The sequence below is a fragment of the Moschus berezovskii genome, chromosome 15 (assembly GCF_049115385.1).
Source record: "Moschus berezovskii isolate FMDL1 chromosome 15, NW_MosBer_1.0, whole genome shotgun sequence".
NCBI classification, from domain to species: Eukaryota; Metazoa; Chordata; class Mammalia; order Artiodactyla; family Moschidae; genus Moschus; species Moschus berezovskii.
In genome coordinates this window covers 85,328,212-85,345,893 of record NC_142474.1, presented here as the reverse complement: position 1 = coordinate 85,345,893, position 17,682 = coordinate 85,328,212, and the positions used below count along the sequence as shown (strand labels likewise).

Below are 17,682 nucleotides of genomic sequence, written 5' to 3'. Positions count from 1 at the left end.
CTCGGGGATGGGACCCAGGCCGTGTTTGAGAGGGACATCGGTTGGGGCAGTGAATTCCTCTGCTCTGAGATGCCACTCGAGAACTCTGCAGAATGAAGGACAATCAACTTCAAGAGTGTCTGGCTTCTACCAACTGCTGGAGAAAGTCCACGGGGAGCATTCCTGCACCTCTCCAGGATGCCAGTTAACCACACCCGGCCTGGAGGACTCTACTGTGAGGGAGAACTCAGCTGGGAAAGCTGGAGCCAGCTCTGAGCTGTTCACGGGGCAGGTGGACTGGAGGGCTGATGGGCACAGAGGGAGGGGTCCACGACCCTCAGCCACCTGCCAGATGGCAACGGGGAATTTTTAGAGGAAAGCATGGCGCCATCCTCGGAAGCAGTTTCAGATGACTGAGTTAAATCATCAAGGGAATTCAGGTGATCACTTTGTTCTTTGACCTACACATGAACAATACTGTTTCACAATGTCCTTAAAATATGTATAAAATACACCCAGTGTACAAAGGTGATAAATCCCTTTCTCAAAGCAAAAGCAGAGGCTTCTTAAAAGAACAGGTTTTTATCAAAAGGATAACTTCATCAACAGAGTTTCTAAATTATGTTTTCAAAGTAAATGTCTCTTCAACAAAGGAAGATTTTCTATTTTGCCACTATTCCTTTTACGAAGTATTTTTTAGAGAATAATATATGTTAAAGTTAATTTTTTTCATTTTACTATACCTTCTTCTTTCCATTTGCTGTTTTCCTTACAGGCCTAAAAAAAAAAACAAATGATTCTTTTCAGGCTAAAATTTAATAACTCAAAAACATAAGCAATAACTAAACGTTTGTGTTTTATATGACATCCTTGCATTCATAAGTAATTTCTATAAAAGGATGAAACAATAAAAAAGAGTGGCATTAAAGGACAAAGAAAATGTATCTGTAATATTAATAAAACATTAAATTTAGATCAAAGGAAAAGGAAAATCCTAACATTACTCGCGTTATGTGATAGAAGCAGTATACCAGGGGTGTTTTGCAGTTGTCATTTTTAATAAGAACTGACTTTTATGGCAATAAAACCTATCTCGGAAGTATTCCCTAAGTCCTTATAAGAAAGAAACCCATTTTTTATCACGATGTTATTAGCTTTTTGAGGGCTTATTATGCAATGGCTATGCATTATTACAAGCATTTGACGTGCCTTAAAGGCATTTTAAGCCTCACGGTCATTCTGGGAGATAGGTAATATATTAGATCTTTTAGCTAGGAAGAAATGGAGCAAAGAAAGGCTGAGGCACTTGCCCAAGACCACACAGCAGTTCACCAACACCCCCGAATTCAAACCCAGGAAATCTGGCCTGAATGCTGCTGTTCCAAAATATGCTCAGAAAGTGATACTGAAAATTCTTTTTATTTATTTATTTAATTGGCTTGAGCTTGAACTTTTTTTTTTTTTTTTGGAGGCTAATTACTTTACAATATTATATTGGTTTTGCCATACATTGATATGAACCCGCCCCGGGTGTACATGTGTTCCCCTTCTTGAACCCCCCTCCCACCTCCCTCCTCCTCCTATCCTCCCTCCGGGTCAAGTCTTTTTAAGTAATATGATACCACATGAATCTATATTATTATCTCATGTCTAGCTATAACTACAAATGATAATTCTGAATCTATAAACCTATTTCTAACAAAACAAAAAGACTTTAGATGTAGGCAATATTGGAAATCGACTTTCAATAAAGATTTGCTTTTTGTAAAGAAATTCATCAATACACATTCATTCAAGCATTCTGCTGTTTCTTTACGCTTCCGACATACACTTGTGGAGCACACAGTATGTGTTAAGGACACTTTCAGTACAGGAAGCATGGTTTTTCTCATTTAGATCTTTATCATCTGAAGTAATAAACTGTACAAGATTGTTAATTGTTTCTACTGAAAATAAACAAAATCCTCCCCTTTTGAATGAAGTTAACATGATGTGATGTTTCACAGTACTTACAAAATCAGAGCTACCCTCGATGATACTATCAACTAGAATCATCAAGGAATGATTAAATCCTATTCAGTATAACCTAAATATCTGTAAATTCATGATTATATAATTTTTAAAAATCTATGTATGATAGAATGAACTTAAGTAATCATCTACATATTCATTTACATAAGAATATTATGCTTCAGAGCCAATGAACAAGCCCTTCCCCAAAACTACATATGCACAGAAGTACATATGTACATAATAAAGCATGTACAATAATAATAATGTACAGTTAATTTATTGTCATAGTTTAAAGATAATGTCATACAATCAATAGGCTTTCTAATATTGGAAATGCAAACAAGATTAAACTCAATAAACACTTCCTCCGCTGGCTCATTTCCAACAGCATACACACTCTACCAGCTCCCCTCTTAATATAAAACAAGAAACTCCTTTGAACTCCACATTCCTCTTCAATTACCATCCAGTTCTTCATTGCCTGCCCCAGTAAATATTCCCTACGGAGCTGTTTCCGTGTATTCACTACAGTCCAGCTTCCGAGTGGACTATTTACTGAAACGACTTCCGGCCAAAGGCACGGGTCCTCTCCGTAACCTTTCTGCGGTGTTCATCCAGTAGAGTTGAGGATTCTCTTCTCTTGGCCTGTATACTATATTAGGCTGCTCTATTTCCAGAAGAAGTATTCAGTGCTAATATTTCTTCCCCTAGAAATAAAGAATCTGTCCGTGTTACCTGCCATCCTCTCGATCCTCTTTCCTCGAAATGCTCTCACCATTCACATGCAGCAGACCACCAGGCAGTGAATCGGTCTTTCCAAATATTGGTGCGATCACACATTCTTCCTGTGTCCAGTTGCCATTGTTCTTTTTCTCTATTTCCTTCCTGGGCACGCCAGGATCGCTACTTTAAAAAATCCACAAAAAAGCCAATGTTTTCAAATAATTCAACTAATAAAGAATAAGAAAACAATTCTTGTAAAATTCCAACTCTTACCCATCTTAAGTCATTAATTAATTCACAAAACAGTTACGAAGTACCAACCATATGCAAGAAAACAAATTCTTCCTTCAAACACAGATATACAATTATGATACAATATGATATGTAAGAGTTGACATATGAAAGTCATAAGTGGAATAAGGAAGGATTCACAGAAGAAGTGAAGAGAGGAGGCCAAAAGGAAGAGAAAAGTGAGAAATCATTCCTATACTGGGAGATTAGAATGTGAGCACACAGGTCAGGCACACAACATCTAGGTTGTTTCCTAGGAACCTGGAAGGAAAAGTACAAAACACATGAAGGAAAGTAGAGAGATGCATCTGGAAAGACACTGGGAAGAACCTCAAGGGCGACACTGAAAACCTGGAGTCCACTGGCTAAACACAATGATTCTTAGACATAGGAGCCATAATTAGATTTACACTATATTTTTTGTTTTGCTTTTAAATACGGTAATGTTTAATTTCGGAATTTCCCTGGTTCTCCAGTGCTGAGGAATCTGCCTGCTAGTGCAGGGGGCACAGGTTCGATCCCTGGTCAGAGAAGATAGCACATGCCATGGAGCAATGAATCCTGTGCTCCACAACCACTGAAGCCAGCACCCTAGAGCCCATGCTCAGCATCAAGAGAAGCCACCACAATGAGAAGCCCAAGCACCACAGCTGCAAAGACCCAGCGCAGCCAAATAAATTAAAAAAGAAAAAAAACCCTCAGAGAGAAAAGTAACAATTTAGATGGTTTTCAGAATGACAAGTGGCACATCCACCATGAAAGAGGAAATCAAATTTAGCGAGGCTGGGGGCAGTTTACTCATAAACCACCCACATGGGTGATGTCAGCCTCAAGGATGAAAGGCAGGTGCCTCGTCAGTCCTCCTGCCACCAACAACAGTTTGGCCTCCATCCATGGACACACTCAAAGTGCTAGGAGAAAACTGCCAACCAAGAGCGCTCTATCCAGAAAAGCTGTCTTTCAGATGAAGGAGAAATAAAAACTTTCCCAGACCAAAAAAACCTGAGGGAGCTCATCACCACTAGTCCCGCCTCATAAGAAACGCTGAAAGAAGTCCCCAAACTGAAATGACAGGATGCTCATTAGTGACACGAAATAAATTTAAACATACAACACACTGTTTAAGGCAAGCATGCAGTCAAATCCAGAATACTCTACTACTGTAACATGGTGGTATGTTAACAAAGTAACTAGTATTAAGGCTAAAGGATGAGAGGATTCAAAATAACCGTCTCTCTAGTAAAATATAAAATTCGTCAATCACAAGCATTAGCTCAAGTTAGAAATGATTTTACGGGAAAATAACAAATGACCTACTGTTGCATATTGATAGAGGCTTCCCTATCAGAACCTTCATTCTGTATGGCGGGAAACTCCTGCTTGTGGTTTCCTCCACTCTTTCTCTGCTGAATCCATCGACTCTCAGCAGCAGCATGGCACACGTTGTCAGATACTTCCACTTCACTACTTTTCTGCTTCTTTTCTTCTTCAACCTTTAATGAAAGTTTGACACTAAGAACAATTGCTATGACTTAATTCTAAAGACTCTGTTTTCAATTCATTATTTGACTCAGCATTTGCCCTGATGTTAAGTGATAAAGATATTTTTGTGCTTACATTAATTTTATCACTTACAAGTCACTGAAATTTTTGTAAAACGTGCTTCTTTCTGTTTGAGGGAAAGAAACAAAATTCCCAAAATTTCAAGAAAGGCTTTCTTAATAAGATACAATTATTCACACCCAGTCTTCCCCATCTGACTGGCAGAGATAGAGACATAAACACACACAACATCTGCCCTCTTCGGTCTTTTCCACCTGGATTTTCCATGAAACAGTCAGATGTAGAGGATGTGACACCTTAGTGCCTCAGAGACAGAAAGCAATCTTTCTACTTTCTGCACTAAAGCTATTCCTTTCCCACTGCCTTTTCCAATTCTTTTGTCACTGGGATCCAGGCGATAGCAATAACCTGATGGTGTTCACTGAGATATACGAACCAAAGCTTACCGAAACACAAGGAGCAGAATGAAACTGAGGAGGTCTTAGTTAGTGTGGAATTCTGGAATATAAGTAACGCTTCCCAACTCCACATTCAATAACCATCAAATTTTATAGCTACAGGGGATAGAAATAACTATCTACCTTTGCCCCACTATTTACCAATAACAGCTTTAAAATAAAAAAAGGTTAAATGATTTGTTCAAAGCCCCCAAAGTGGCATTCCCTAACATTTTATGGCACTCAAAGAGATGATACAATTCTGTAATCTTGAATCCAATAAAATTACCAAACGAATTCCTCAAATGAATCAGGTAAGTGAAAAGCGTGACTTTGCCAAAGTAATTTAATTCGTAAGTTGGGGGTAGGGTTTATTCTCTTTTTTCTTTAAAGGAGAATAGCTACATTTTCTTGTTTTTTTGTCTTACACGAAAGAGCAAGCAAGTTTAAAAATCTGTTATGGAAGAAAGAAATAACTCACAGCAACTCAAACTTCCGTGGTTTTTTTTTTTTGGGAGATAAACACTTGATTTTTTTTTTTCTTTTTTTACTGAGGGTTGATACTACCATTGGGCTTCCCTGGTGGCTCAGATGTTAAAGAACCTGCTTTCAATGCAGGAGACCTGGCCTCGATCCCTGGGTTGGGACGATCCCGTGGAGAAGGGAATGGCTATCCACTCCAATGATATTTTGGCCTGGAGAAATCCATGGACAGGGGAGCCTGGCCAGCTACAGTCCATGGGGTCGCAAAGAATCAGAGACGACTGACCAACTCTCACACACACATATACTACCTATGTGACAAAATCACACATGTCAAAACTTACTACATTTTAGTAAACAACATAGTGAAGAGGACTCTCTCAAAAGAGACATCTGAGAGTGGTGATTAAAGCATAGGTGGGAGCACATGTACTGGTTATTACAAACATCCTGAACTGGTAATCAAAATTCTGAGGAGGACATATGGCTTGAAAAGAAACATTTAACGGAACACAAGATGGGGCTAAAAAGGTCAAAAATTTTACCCTAAAATTCTCATCTCACATTTGGTGGACACTGACAAAAATACTGCAACCCTTTACTTTTCACGTATTTCTTATTTATTTCCTTGTTATGCAGGACCTCCTTCCTCAACATAACTCAACTGAACTATGTTACCTGTAACATTATATAGGATACCATTTGTCTATTCATTTATTCACATTCAAAAACTATTAACATGGTTCTTACACTCGAGACCTATGCTACATGCTCCAGGAGATGCACAATTGTTTCCTCAACTCCACTAGCTTACACTGATACGGGGCTGTAAGATGAATACTTAAATCACAGTAATAGAAAATGTCTGAAATCTGAAGTTTTAGAATGTGACACAAGGACTTGGAGTAGGTTTTTTTTAAACTACAATAGAAAAAAAAAAATCTCAAGTTGTAAGTTTTATCTTACGGTTACTAAAAGTCTCTGCTTTTATGAAGTGAAAGTCACTCAGTCGTGTCCGACTATTTGCAACGCCAAGGAGTATACGGTCCATGGCATTCTCCAGGCCAGAATACTGGAGTGGGTAGCTGTTTCCTTCTCCAGGGGATCTTCCCATGCCAGGGATTCAACCCAGGTCTCCCGCATCGTAGGCAGATTCTTTACTGTCTGAGCCACAAGAGAAGCTGCTTCTATAGCTGGTGATTATTTCAGGCAAACATGTATTCTTCAGCGAGATGAAGAACTGTGAATATACTCTTAATGGAATGCTTGAGAAAACACAGTGGAATCCCTTTATAATATGGATTTTGCAGAAACAGAATTTAAATTTCTAAATCTCCATAATTTCAACTTTTATTTTAGTCTTAATGTAGAGCCACGACAGAAACAGAGAAAGACAAAAAAAAAAAAGGCCCTCCTAACAACTCTAAGAAACCAAAATAAAGTCCGGGGGTCACGGGTAGGGGGCAAAACTAGATGATATATGCTATATAGTTTTGGAACTGAAAGGCTCCAAGAAGATTACAAGATTATTAAAATAAGTAATTATATCCACTAAAGATATCATTATGAGTATTGCAAAAGTCATGTCCTTATCGTTTAAAATTCACAGGACGACTCTTTATCCTTGACCAAAATTCCTATTTCCTTTATTGTGGGAAAACCTTTCCCAATACTGCTTTCCTGTCACTCTATATTTTCCAGCCCATTGTTTTCTTCACCCCACCTTCAGTATTTACCAAAGTTAAAAATTCAAAAAATCAACTAGTCATATTTTTATAAAATAGTTTGCTCTGAAGGACTTTCCATTACAAACTAAAACAGTAAGACGACACCACTGCTGAATTTAAGAGTAAATACTACATGAAACTAAATTCAGAGCATGAAAAGTAACTTCACAAGAGTGCACTTTACCTTGGTTTCAAAATCTAAGACTTCATCATCTGATGTAAGCCGTGAACCAACACGAGGTTTGCTGGAAAGCCTTTAGAGCAAAAACATATAACAAAAATGAGTGAGTTCATTTCTTTAAACGAAAAAAAAAAAAAAGAAGCAAGTTTGGCTATCTATGTAGTAAACAAAGTTTCTTGACATAATTAAAATTTGGCCTGCTTTAAAACATTTTAAGATATTTTGATGTGGACCATCTTTAAAGTCTTCATTGAATTTCTTGCCATGTTGCTTCTGTTTTATGTTTTGGCTTTTTGACCCCAAGGCATGTGGGATCTCGGCTCCACTGACAGGAGATTGAACCCACGCCACCTGCATTGAAAGGAGAAGTCTTATTAACCATCTTATCACTGCACCCCCAGAGAAGTCTCCAAAACAGATTTTAGTTACCTATTTCTACTTCCATCTCTCCCAGCCTAGGACATATGTAGGTTTAAGACTCATTCTTAGTTTCCATAACAAAGACTGACAGCCAATATATTGGCTGTTGCTGCTGCTGCTGCTGCTGCTGCTGCTAAGTCGCTCCAGTCGTGTCCGACTCTGTGCGACCCCATAGATGGCAGCCCACCAGGCTCTGCCATCCCTGGGATTATCCAGGCAAGAACACTGGAGTGGGTTGCAATTTCCTTCTCCAATATATTGGCAGAGCCTGAAAATAATATGTTTTCACCAAGTCCTAATAGCTGAACTGAAAATCTAATTGATGGATTGACATAACTTTTGCTTGCCCAAAGTAGAATAAACCTGATGACTTAAAGCAGGAGGATATGCTGCTCCTTCTCCATTGTCTGTCCCTGGTTCAGAGACTAATCTGCGTCCATCAAGAATGGCAGTCTTGGTCCTTCAGCAGGGAAATCACTTATGGAGAAGGCCCCATTCCTCCCCTTTACTGTAAAGGGAGTACAGGAGTGCCCTGCAATGTCTGAAACTTAAAATGGACACAAGTCAAAGAACTAATTTATGTTTCACTGATATGCTGCACGGGTACCTCTCAGTCTCTGCTGAGAGACACGAGCGTGGATGTTGCAGCCAGGCAGGCCAGCTGTCAAATCACAGGTCAACTCATTTTAACCATGGAATCATGGGTCAATTCATCAACCTCCCCGAACCACAGTTGCCTAATTAAGTAAAAGTAGGACACAGTTACTTTCCAAAGCTGCTCCGATGACTCCATGCGGTCACAAATGGTAAGCACATAATGCAGTCTCTAACACAGGGTAGAACACTCAGCAAACATCAGCTTCTCTTCTCTGCGTGTTCTCTTAGTAACACATGCGATTTTTAAAAATCTGTCAAATCCTACCTGCTTAAACAGTCTTCTTCAGAACGCTTATCCACTATTAAAGAAAAAAGTAAGACACATTTTAAATCAACAAAAGAAACATACAGACCATTAAAACCTCAAGACTGATGTTGTGTTTAAAAGTATTCCTTTAGGACCACACCTGGAGCCCACACTAGAGGGAATACTGATTGTACTACACTCATGGGCCATGAATGCCTAAGAACCATTCCTCTCCTTTACAGTCATCAAATGTAGAACCGAAAAACAGAGGACAGACCTGCTGTGGACAATGACCATAACCCTAACCAAACTCCAGGAGACGGACAGAAAATGACACGACACCATTAGAATCAGCACTGTCAGCTGACAAGGGCACACGTGAACAGCACAGTGTTTCTGGACTCCCATTCCCTGAGCAGAGAACAGAGCCTGCAGGTGTCTTGCTGGGACATGACACAAATTCTCTGGCTCCTCAGTTCAGGATGAAAACGCCCTATCACAAGGAAGCCTGGTCTACAGGCGCTGAACTTCAGAGCGTGGTAAAACATAGGAAACAAAGTCTTCCTGGCCCTTTTTCCGAATGTAATGCAGCTCACCCGGCTCTTCCGTCCATTCGATTCCCCAGGCAAGAATACTGGAGTGGGTTGCCATTTCCTTCTCCAGGGGATCTTCCCGATCCAGGGATCAAACCAGTATCTCAGGCACTGGCAGGCGGATTCTTTACTACTGAGCCGCCTGGGAAGCCCCCTTTGATGAGATAGAGGTCTACTAAGTTGAAAGGTGTTCTCAGACACCTCGTACAATGTGCGAGATGCCACATCGAGCGGACATAGTGGTGTTTTTGCTGATGTGAAGTGTTTGCACCCTTTTACTAGAATCTGCAGAGCCCCAAGTTGATCTATTTGAAAATCTATTATGATACTTTTTAAAATAACGGCAACAGAACATGTTGTTCTTACAAAACTATACTATCATGACAGTTATCCAACACACAGAAGAAAACATCTGGGTCTAATAAAGTCAACCTATCTCACTCTTTTTGGATCTGTGAGGAATAAAGTTGGTAATAGAGACCTTGTTGGAACAACAGGCAAAATAACCGGTGCTTCTCAACTAGGCATTGCTTTTCTGATCTGTAGTATTGGAAGGTATCTTTCAAAAGTAATCTCTTCCTGGTATGCTGCACACTGGCTCAGCATGGCAGTTCTTTTTTTTTTTTCTTTTTTTTTTACTAATTATTATAAATAGTTAGCACAGTGCCATAAACATTAACAGTTAAAATATCACCAAATAAAAAAATACTATAGAATACACAGTTGCAAAAAGCTACATTAAGTTATTATACAACTGTCTCAAGCTGCAAAAAGAAAAAAAAACCCAATGCCTTCCCTAAGTTATCCCTCTCTCAAAATAATGCCATTTATATTATAAACCATGAGCTCCCCATCAAAAGACGGGAACTGCTTTTGTTAATTCATATATATATATGTATATATATGACTGTATCACTTTGCTATACACCTGAAACAAACACAACACTATAAATAAAATATAGTACAATATAAAATAAAAATAAGTAACAGATCTTTGGGGCTTTACACTGAGTTAGAGTTCCTATCAGAGGGATAACAGCACCATAGCCGTACTGAATCCTCATAAAGAAGGCACACGAATGACGGGGTTACAAGAGTTACAGATATGAGAGCTGCTGATTTCCCAGAAACTACAGCTCACAGAAAACCAACAAAGGCACGAGATACAGACCATTCACTTATGAATGGGTAAGTATGGCAGTTCTTATTGTTTATCATTAGTTATCCTACCAGGAAGGGATTGTTGAGTGAGGTTCCCAGTTTAAACTACACTAGCTTTTTCAATGAGACTAATCACTACACAGTAACTAATAACTATTCATTCACTAAATGCAAACTATTTATAAAAATTAAAGTTCCACTTTTATAAGAAGTCCAATTTGCTATAATATGATTATAGACGAAATATATATCATGCTAACAAACATTTTTTCTGATTTACACCAAAATCTAACACAGGATTTTAGGGGCCGTGATTAAAAACATGGAATTCTTTCCAGACAATACTGTCTCTGATGTTAAATTACACAATTAACTTCTTTAACAATTCTGAATACTAGACTATTAAGAAATTAATTTAAAAATAAACACACATGCAATTTACACTAACTTTATCATAGTTCTTTCATTATTGAAACTTCCTCACTCCTAGTTTATCTATGGTAGAATCACCAAGAGTAATTCATTATTATCAGATGACGTACCTGGGTTGCTCTTTTCGGGAGGAGTTTTAGGCCTCTTTTCTTTATACTCAGAGATCAGTTTGCAAATGCTATGTGTTAAAAATGTGATAAATAATATTTTAACACTAATATGAAAAACAACTACCAAATATATGTTAAATTCTTAGATTATTTCAGACAGACAATGTCAGCGATAATGTCAAAACTACAACTGTGCCCTACATTTCACGTTTCTAAGTTCTACAGCGTTTCACTCAGCATGGATTTAGAGGAGGAAGGAAAGGCAGAGGCAGCAGTCGTCCACTGAGGGCGATACAGCTCAGTGGATTCACTGGGTTTGGCTTGGCGCACGAACACCCTTTCAGACTCGCAAAGCCCCGCTCTGCAACCAGCTGCTCTGTGTTCCTGGAGAAGCTGCTTCTCTTGAGTTCAGAGTCTTCCTCTGCACAACTGGGATCCTACTGCCTTATTTCACAAGGGGATTAAGAGGACTCATTGAGGCAATATATCCCCAAATGCTTGCAGAGACAGCCAAGGAATGGAATGGTTCTTGAACTTTATTGCTGGAACTACTTTGAAATCCCAACAAAACGAATGTCTGTTTTCTTCTATGTTTAGCGTTCAAGGGTTGCAGGAAACGGTGACTAATTACGGTGACTAGTTGTTCTTTGTGGTTTGTTGTTTAGGGAATCTCAGCCCTTATATAATTGGTACCTAAATTTATTTATAAGGTATGAACTCACTACACTAGAGAACATAATTACCCCCATTACTGCAGCTAATTACACCAAGTGCAGAAAAACTAATCACAATCAAGACCTGGCCTGGACCACTACTCACCCTTCTCCACCTACTCAAACTCTCAACCAGCAGATCTTTCTGACAGTGATGCTTAATCTCCATGTGCACCTCCGATTCACTTGGAAGACATAACCCTACTCTTACAATGGATGCTGGCAAGTCCTAGGCAGGGCTTACCTCTCTAAATTCCTCTCTGAACTAACTTACGTGAGATTTAAGGATTTCTGGTGAATGGGGCAGACTCAGAAAACATTTACAGTTGAGGCAGATAAATCCTTTGGAAGATTTTCATTATTACAGGAAACAGATCTCATAAGGGGGCCAACTGTAACTATGGAATCTCAGGCAAGATGACACCCACTACTCTGGGAAGGATGACAGGGAACCTATGACCTAAGGAAAGGTGCCCCCACAGGATAGAAGCTGCCTGCACCAAACAGACAACTCTCACTGGTCATGGAACAAGTAACAGTTAAAATTCTTTTTTGGCTGCACTTTAGTGAGAACTGGCATTTTAATGTGAACACTTACATTTTAAAACCACTCATGGCAGCATATTCTTCTGCGGTCCATCCAAAGAGATCTCGAGAAAAGACGTCAGCACCTCGCTGAAGGAGAAGACGGACTACATCCATACATTCAGAATTGACAGCAAGCATGAGGGCGGTTCTAAAACAACAGAGAGATAACGTCACTCTCAGGAAGTTGAGTTAACTTCCAGAAACAGCTCATTTGATATGCTTTGCCAAGTTAACATCTTGACCTTCCATGAAGAGCGGACCATTTACATGTTCAAGTGTACACCATCGTAAATTACTTCCAAGGCTAAAATGAAGGGATGGAAAAGAAGCCTCCTGTCCCACTGGGATGGCATGTAGCAGCACTTACTACTTCAAAAGTCCCTGATGAGGACTCCCCTGGTGGACTAGGGGCTACGACTCCAGGCTCCCAAAGCAGGGGGCCCAGGTTCCATCCCTGGACAGGGAACTTCATCCCACATGCCGCAACTGAGAGTTTCCACAGCTAAGACCCCACGCAGTCAAATAAATAAGTGCTTTTAAAAAATAGTAACAAAGTCCTTGATGGACGAGAAACTATGCTGAGGTCGCTTATCTGAGGCAGGTGAGTATTTAAGGGACGAATCCCCCATTTCCTCCTTAGTCTGATACATTATACTTCAAAGTCAGCTACAGGTTGGGTTAAGCAAAGGCTATTTGCAGGCTTAAAACAAAAATATTAACAATAATGGAAATAAAAATAGTCACCGTGGCACTTACTGATGTTGACAAGCATGTGCTCTTCACTAAAGGAAATACTATATATACACACAGCCACTTTTGAAGGATGTGTTACTATTTGCCTTTTTGTGTCAGGAAACTTATTTGCTGATGATGAGTTATGTGCAGAAGGTCATAACCCTAACAGGTAGGAAAGCTAGGAGTTGAACCCAGTCTGAATCTAAAGCCCATCATTTTCATCTGCTTCATCCACCTCTGACTTATCATTGTTAAAGGAACGGTTTATCCAATTAAACTTATCATTCTTCCTTCTACATTCATTGAAAATGAAAACATCAAAATGTACTAGAAATGAAAAAGGATAAAAACTGATGACCCCACAGTATCTGGGGACAGTGATTACTAATCACTGTTTTGTTGTTGTTTAGTCACTAAACTGTGAAGGACTTTTCTTCAATTTAATAACATCAGTATCTTTCAGAGAAAGTAACTGAAAGCAAAGAGTCACCCAAAAGACAAAATCAAGCACTTTATGTTTAGTATGCATCTTTTAAGGAAAAATAGATACGAAGTAGAGGTGAAACAATCATTATAAAAGTATGAAGAAACTCGATACTGTCATAAGGTAAACTAAAAAGCAGAATCCATATTTTATAAAGCTAATGAAACTAGTATGAAATCCCTCAGCTACTCCAAGATCAACCAGAAGCAGGAACAGGTTGCATATGACATCACTCAATATTAAAAAGGAATATGAATCCTGCTATATATTTCTGCTATATAGTTTTTCACGATTCCCAGTCAGAATAATTGATTTTCTACCTAACTGATGAAGTGTTGATCACAAGTGAAACCTCTTATTAATTTAATCTTGATGTTAGCACCAGAGAACAGCACTAAGGTTTTTAAAAAGAAAAAGAACAACTGTACCTTTTCATCTTATCAACCGCATGTATATCTGCTTCTTTGTTTACTAAAAATTCCACTATTTCCTGTTTCCCTTCACTTATGCCAAATAAGAGTGGTGTGAGGTCATCCTGTAAAACGGGAAAAACCATTTCTAATGTACATAGTTAACTTATTTCTAAGCTGAACTGAAAATCATGCAACAGATTCTCTGAACTTAAACATACAATTCAGAAAGTAAAAAAAAAAAAAAAAGGGAGCCCTTCCTCCTCATCCCCCGGGGCACCTTCTATCTCTTCAAGATGCTCCTCCTTCTGGCCTTCCCTGGGGGTCCAGGGGCTAAGACCTGAGCTCCCAAGGCAGGGTGTCCAGGTTCCATCCCTGGGCAGGAACCTAGATTCCACGTGCCGAAACTAAAGATCCCACGTGCCACAACTAAAGATCCCACGTGCCACAACTAGACCCAGTGCAGCCAAATACGTCTCTTGAAAAAATAAATAATAAAATGCTCCTCCTCTACCTCTTCTAAAGATGAACCACAGAGTCATTTTCTAAAACTCACTTTCAACATTTACTGGTTCCAAGGATCTTTCCTTCTATCATAGTATTTATCAGGAATATTGTAGTATTTACTTGCTCTATTACTAGTCTCAACACTCCTCCAGAGAAAATCAATTAGCTACTAAATCAACTGCATATTTTAGGAACAGTGCTGAGGCAGGAATATATAATATTATCTGTAGCGTGCATAACCTGTCCAAGGATGACCAAGAGTAACCTCAGGAGGTTACAGACATTCCAGTGGGAATATTATCCTCTACATGAACATGCAAAGAGAAAAGTTATTTTGTTTTTTTTCTTCCAATACACCAACTGTGGGCACCATGTTTTTCGGCTTTCTCAGCAAAGTCTCCTGAAATTTAATCTTACTCGTTCTTCCTTGCTTGTTCCTTCCCCCGCCCTTAAGTTAAACTGATGGGTCAGCATTACTTAGATGCCATTTTGACGCAGAACAACACCGCTTATCTTCAAAGACCTTTCTTGAGGACTCTCACGTGATTACCTCCAGACCTCCAGGAGGAAGCTGCCTTAATCCCAGAGTTCTGGTCTCTGTCTTGCTTTACTGCTCTTCGTTAAAGATTACGAGGTGAGCTACCAATAAATATGCACTCAGCGTTTTCTCGGGGAGTTGCTCTTCCATGAACTCTCCCTGCGCTCTCTCATAATCCTGTGTGTTTGGGAGGCTCATTCAGCGTGAAACCGCCACAAACAACTTAAAAATTCTAATTTGAAAAATTCAATCCCATCCTTAAGAGATTCTTTTAAAATATGAAATCAATTATAGATTAACTAGACTGTCTTTAAAACCTTGAAAGAGTTATCAAAATAAACTATAAAACAAGAAATGGAAACTCAAATGCTTATGGAGGGAAAGCTGGTGACGTGAGTAAGTGAAAAAGCCAGGTGAGGCTGGCAAACCAGCGAACACACGCCCCGTACAGAAGGGGAGGCCGCCACATGCAGAGCAAACAGTAGAATGGGCTCAGCGGGGACCAGATTTAGTTCTCTGAGAAGCCTGAAATGCAGACTTCTGCATGAGGTTGCTAAATTTTTAATGCTGACTCAGTTTGTGGAGGTAGGTAAGCGAAACATATCCAAGGACCACATTTGGTCTGTAGCCCACTTGTGGCTTTACATTCTGCTGTTTCCAAACAGGTGGGTATAAAGCAAATATTTGTATGTGAAAGCTTTCCTTTCCTTAGTATCATGTGTTTCACAAGAAAAGTGGGTCTCAGTATGTAGTAAAAATTGCTCTGGACTCATAATTCTGTTAAAATAAATTTAAAAAACAAGACTCAAAATTCCCACTTGAAGAATGTTTCCACTGCTTGTTAAAACTACAATCTGTTTCTAGGATTCTCCCAGATTATTAACCAAATGGATAATGAGTTCCTGAGACTGCTGAAACTAAATGATTAAAACAATCCCCATCTGTACTAACTTCATGGGTTCTGATGTTTAAAGCTATCATCTTGCTTATGCCAGGGCTCAGCAAATCTAGCAGACTCACTGCAAGAGTCTGTCCTGCTGACACCAAAAGAAGGCTCGTGAATTACTGTTACTGCACTCAGGACAACCCTGTTGGTAACAAATATCTGTTGACCTAATGACCTGGTTGATAACAGAAGGTGCAAAAGCCTTAAAGGGTCAGACTCCAGATGAAGTAACTTCGCCATGACCAAAACTCTAAAGACTCTTGGCGTGTCACTGAATAATTAGTGGTTGGAAGGCAAAGGAGTTATATCATTCAAGCCAATAGATATTGCCAAAAATATTCCTTTTAACTTCTCCATCACAGAGGCAGAGGAAAAAGTCAAGCTAATATTGTTGCAGAGGAGGGAGCTGATGGAAGTAGCTGGCACTGATCAAACTCCAACTCTTCTATAGATTACTTATTTTTGAGATAGGTGCACTTAGAAATTATACTTAATCACTCCATAGTTCTTCACCAAGGATCGTATCAGAATCTCATGGAAATATTTCTAAAGACACACGTCCAGGCCTTCCTCGATTTATTCCATCAAAACCTTCAGGGAACAGCCTAGGCTTATAAATGTTTTTATAAGCTTTCCCAAGTGACTGCGGTTTTCAGCATCACAATCTAGCTGAGAATTAGCGCAGCAAACATTCCAGTCTCATCTCTCACCCACATGGCCAATTCCTTCTCTTACTTGAGGATTTGAAGAAAAAAGAAAAGCATGAGACATAAGAGTCATCAAAACTGCATTAAATTTTCCTGGGTAAATAGTGGTAGAACAGGGACTAATAAACACAAAAGGCAACCTGATCTCATTGTTTATAAACCCCTTACTTTCTATCCAGACCCAGATTGAGAGCAGAGTCTAGACTCTTATCTAACTGGGTGTTTCTGCCAGAACAGGATAATATTTCTGTTAAATATTTGTTCTTCTCTCTTCTTTCCAACTTAATCAGCTGATCTGATTTCTGCAGAGTCTTCCTAAAATTGATACCTAGGCAAGTCTCCAATTCACTCAATCTCTTTCTCAAAATAACAACTATTATCCCTGACACTGAAAAGCACCTTACCAAAATATATAAAGTGAAGGGGAAAAAAAACAACAAAAACCAACAACTCAGGACTTCTGTGGTGGTCCAGTGTCTGGGTCTCAGTGCTCACAGTGTAGGGGGTCTGGGTTCCATCCCTGGTAGGGAACTAGATCCTGCATGCTAAAGCCAAGACCTAGCACAGCTAAATAAATATTGAAATAAATAAATTTTTAAAAAATTAGCTAAATAAAAAAAAAAAAAAACCCTCTTCTTGGCATACCCCAACTGCCAAAATTCCACCTTGATCTGCATTTTTCACCTGCTTGCTCCTTTGCCTGTCCTTTTAGCCTCGGAAGCCTTGAGCAATGTGAGAGAAATCACTTTTATATAAATCATTTTTTCATAAAATTGGAATGTGTTAACAGCAGCAAGATTTCTATGATGTTGTCAAATGCTTGTTTGAGTTTTAAGACAAAGTCTATTTCTAAGGCAAATTTTGCTTTACTGTGTTATTTTAGACTAATTAGAAAAAAAAACAATTTTTTTCAGTAAGGGAAAAATACTTGGAAAACATTTTACCTTTAACAAGTGCAGTGTTACCACAAATATCTGCCATAAACACAAAAAAGAACGCTTTACTCTCTAATGCTTCTTGAGTAATATCGTGATTTA

General features: G+C 39.0%; 1 protein-coding gene across 1 annotated transcript in view; it reads right to left on the bottom strand.

Moving 5' to 3' along the window:
- Nucleotides 1–17,682, bottom strand: part of LOC129556201 (ankyrin repeat domain-containing protein 26-like) — a 125,378-nt gene that overhangs the window by 103,456 nt on the left and 4,240 nt on the right. The window contains exons 4-10 of the mRNA XM_088844315.1: nucleotides 13,966–14,072; nucleotides 11,023–11,085; nucleotides 8,740–8,781; nucleotides 7,401–7,470; nucleotides 4,324–4,499; nucleotides 2,728–2,898; nucleotides 723–756 (exon numbers count right to left, since the gene is read on the bottom strand). Of these exons, the coding sequence (XP_088700441.1) occupies nucleotides 723–756; nucleotides 2,728–2,898; nucleotides 4,324–4,499; nucleotides 7,401–7,470; nucleotides 8,740–8,781; nucleotides 11,023–11,085; nucleotides 13,966–14,072 (663 nt within the window). The remainder of the gene's footprint in view (nucleotides 1–722; nucleotides 757–2,727; nucleotides 2,899–4,323; nucleotides 4,500–7,400; nucleotides 7,471–8,739; nucleotides 8,782–11,022; nucleotides 11,086–13,965; nucleotides 14,073–17,682) is intronic.